The 2,621-nt window shown below is 48.4% G+C and overlaps 1 protein-coding gene across 1 annotated transcript; it reads right to left on the bottom strand.

The window, feature by feature from the left end:
• Positions 1–1,193: 1,193 nt before the first annotated feature.
• LOC123017439 (free fatty acid receptor 2-like) lies at positions 1,194–2,225 on the bottom strand. The gene has a single exon (XM_044418786.1). It carries the CDS (start codon positions 2,223–2,225, stop codon positions 1,194–1,196), a length of 1,032 nt encoding a protein of 343 aa, XP_044274721.1.
• Positions 2,226–2,621: the final 396 nt, after the last annotated feature.

Here is a 2,621-nt window from a genome sequence, read left to right as displayed (position 1 = left end):
AGAGGTACCACGTGCTACAATCTTTTAGCCACTGTAGTATGCAAAACATAGGAAAAATGCACAAACTCTTCCTCATGTGCAATTACTTTTTTCCATTAGGATGTTGTTTAATGGGAGATGCAATCCCCTTCCAAAAGTGGACCAACTCTGCCCATAATAAAAGCATTCTAGCTGCTGCAGGCAGCACTCAGGAGATATGAAAAGTCCATAAAATTTATTAGGAACAGGTGGCTATCTTTCTCCCTCCTGCAACAAATAAACAATTAATTAAATTGTGGGGCAGTATGGGTAAAAACACCCCTATAAACCTTTCCTGGATTTGAATTAACACCTATGATGGGAAATCAAAGGTTTGTTTGTTAATGTATTGATGTCTCTGCAATAAACCTGTTTCTGCATTGATACTGCAGGCAAGACTCCTACATATGCTCAGCAACAATGGCTTGTGTTTTGTCTTGCTTTATAAATCATTGCTCAGGGGCACCTGTTTAAGAACCAATAACCCTGCAATTAATTACTAGACTCTTGGTTGGTATGCTACTAATGCCAGGCTCTTTGGTGGTACAGGAAGTCTTAGCCCTGAATTTCCTGGTGCACCCCATGGAAAGGGTGGCCCAGTGCTATCCCTAGTAGCATGGCATTAAGGTCTTGCCCCAAGCAGCAGCTCTTGGTGGCCAATGCAGAGCTCAGATCCGAAGAAGACTCCTCCACTGCCTTGCCTATTGTCTCTGTGGCAAGTGCTGTAGATGAAGGCCAAATGGAAACATGCCAGCTATAGAGCACGGCATGATACCCCACTTGTGACAAATGGGCCAGCTGGAGGATGACTAAGGCGAGATCCCCTCTGATGCTTCTATGGCAGCTTCATTGAGCAGCCCCTTCCCAAGAAAGGCAAACTGCTCTATTTAGTGCTTTGGAGCTCACTGTGCAGGCCAACTGTGCAGGAGTCTCAGCTGTGGGGAAGACTGCATGCAGGCTCTGCATGTGAGGTCACTTGAAATGTTGTGGAGCATGTCAAGGCCTCCAGAAGGTCCTCAGACAGCTCTCATTTCCCCACATTCAGGATAGCTGAAATGTTGCAGAGGATTCAAAGACCTCAAGGTGGTCATCAGAGAGAAGATCCTTCAGTCCCCACATGAACCACCTCTTTCATCTCAAAACCCGAGGTATGGTCAAGCAAGGCACCCAAGGAGCTACCTCCCTGTCTCAATCCTTTCAAGAGGCAGTTCCCCTATTTTAGAGTTGGATGACTTTTCAGCCACAATATTATCTCCCTCCATCTCATAGCAGGGCAAACAAAACTGATAACATGATGGCATAAAAGCCTGGAGCTTTTTCCCCACTCCAGTGAAGCACTCCCCCAGCGTTTGCTGGATGGCAGTGGAGGAGAAGTAGAAGATTGCTGGGTCTAAGGAGGCATTGAGGGTGCTGAGGAGAAGGGCATAGACTCTCCAGGAAGGGCTCTTATTCTGAATAAAGCCCACAATATGGGAGATGTTGTAAGGAGCAAAGCAGATGGCAAAATTGAGCAGAGTGACCACTGCTAGGCCCACAGCCCGTTGCTTCCTGTGGGCTTGGAAGTTGGGAGCAGAGGTCAGGATGCGGATTAAGTTGACATAACAAAAGAAGGAGATGAGAAAAGGGAGCAAGAAGAGGGTGATGCAGAGTTCCAGACGGACAGGGAGGAGAACATCGAGTTGATTGTCGGTGAACTCTTCGTAGCAATTGGAGTTATTGGATGAATTGCTCATCTGGTTCGTCTCATTGAGGCCTGGCATCCGGTACTGGACAATGTAGACAATGCTGCAGTGGGAACAGGCAAGCAGCCAGAAGAAGAAGCTGGCCGCCACCGCGTAGGCTGGCCTGCGGTTCAATTTGTACTTGATGGGATAGGCGACGCCCAGGTAGCGCTCCACGCTGATCGCCGTGAGGAAGAGGGTGCTGATGTAGATGCTGCTGTAATAGCAGAAGCCAGTGAGAGGGCAGAGGAAGGCTGGGAGAGGCCACGCCATGCCCGAAGCTGCCTCCACCATCTTGAAGGGCAGGAAGAGCAGGAGGATCACATCGGACACAGTCAAGTTGAACAAGAGGATGTCGATGGGAGTTGGCTTCTTGCGCACTTTCCCCAGGAAGGTGTAGAAGGCCAGGAGGTTTGCAGGGAGGCCAGCCAGGAAGGCGAAGATGTAGACGGCAAGGACAAGTGTGTCATGAAGGGAAATAGCCATCTTTTCAGTTTCTGCAAGAGAAAGGAAGAATTGACGTATATGCAAGAAATGAAGGACTCGCGACATATACAACAGGCATGCCAGCCACCTAGGTGCATGTTTTCTCACGCTCTGAAGCCAAATTTCTCTCTGAAATATCCAACAGCACCCACCAATCTCTCTCTGCCTTGAGAAACTGGCCTCCCATTCAGGCTTGCTGGATAAGCAAGAGCCTTTCTATATGGGCAAGATTCAAGGATCTTCTTAGAAGATCTGTGCTTTCTGCATCATGTGTACCTGGAACTGGCAATATGTGGCCCTCCATACCTTTTGGCCTACAACTCCCATCAGCCCATAGGCATTGCCAATAGTAAGGACTAATGGGAGTTGTAGGCCAAAACATCTAGAGGGCCATGA

Source organism: Varanus komodoensis, unplaced genomic scaffold (genome assembly GCF_004798865.1).
Source record: "Varanus komodoensis strain SLA01 unplaced genomic scaffold, ASM479886v1 scaffold93, whole genome shotgun sequence".
In the NCBI taxonomy this organism is placed as follows: Eukaryota; Metazoa; Chordata; class Lepidosauria; order Squamata; family Varanidae; genus Varanus; species Varanus komodoensis.
This window is presented reverse-complemented; position numbering and strand designations above follow the sequence as displayed.

Excerpts from the sequence above, each read along its gene's own strand:
- LOC123017439 (XM_044418786.1), bottom strand. The coding sequence starts at position 2,225 with ATGGCTATTTCCCTTCATGACACACTTGTCCTTGCCGTCTACATCTTC.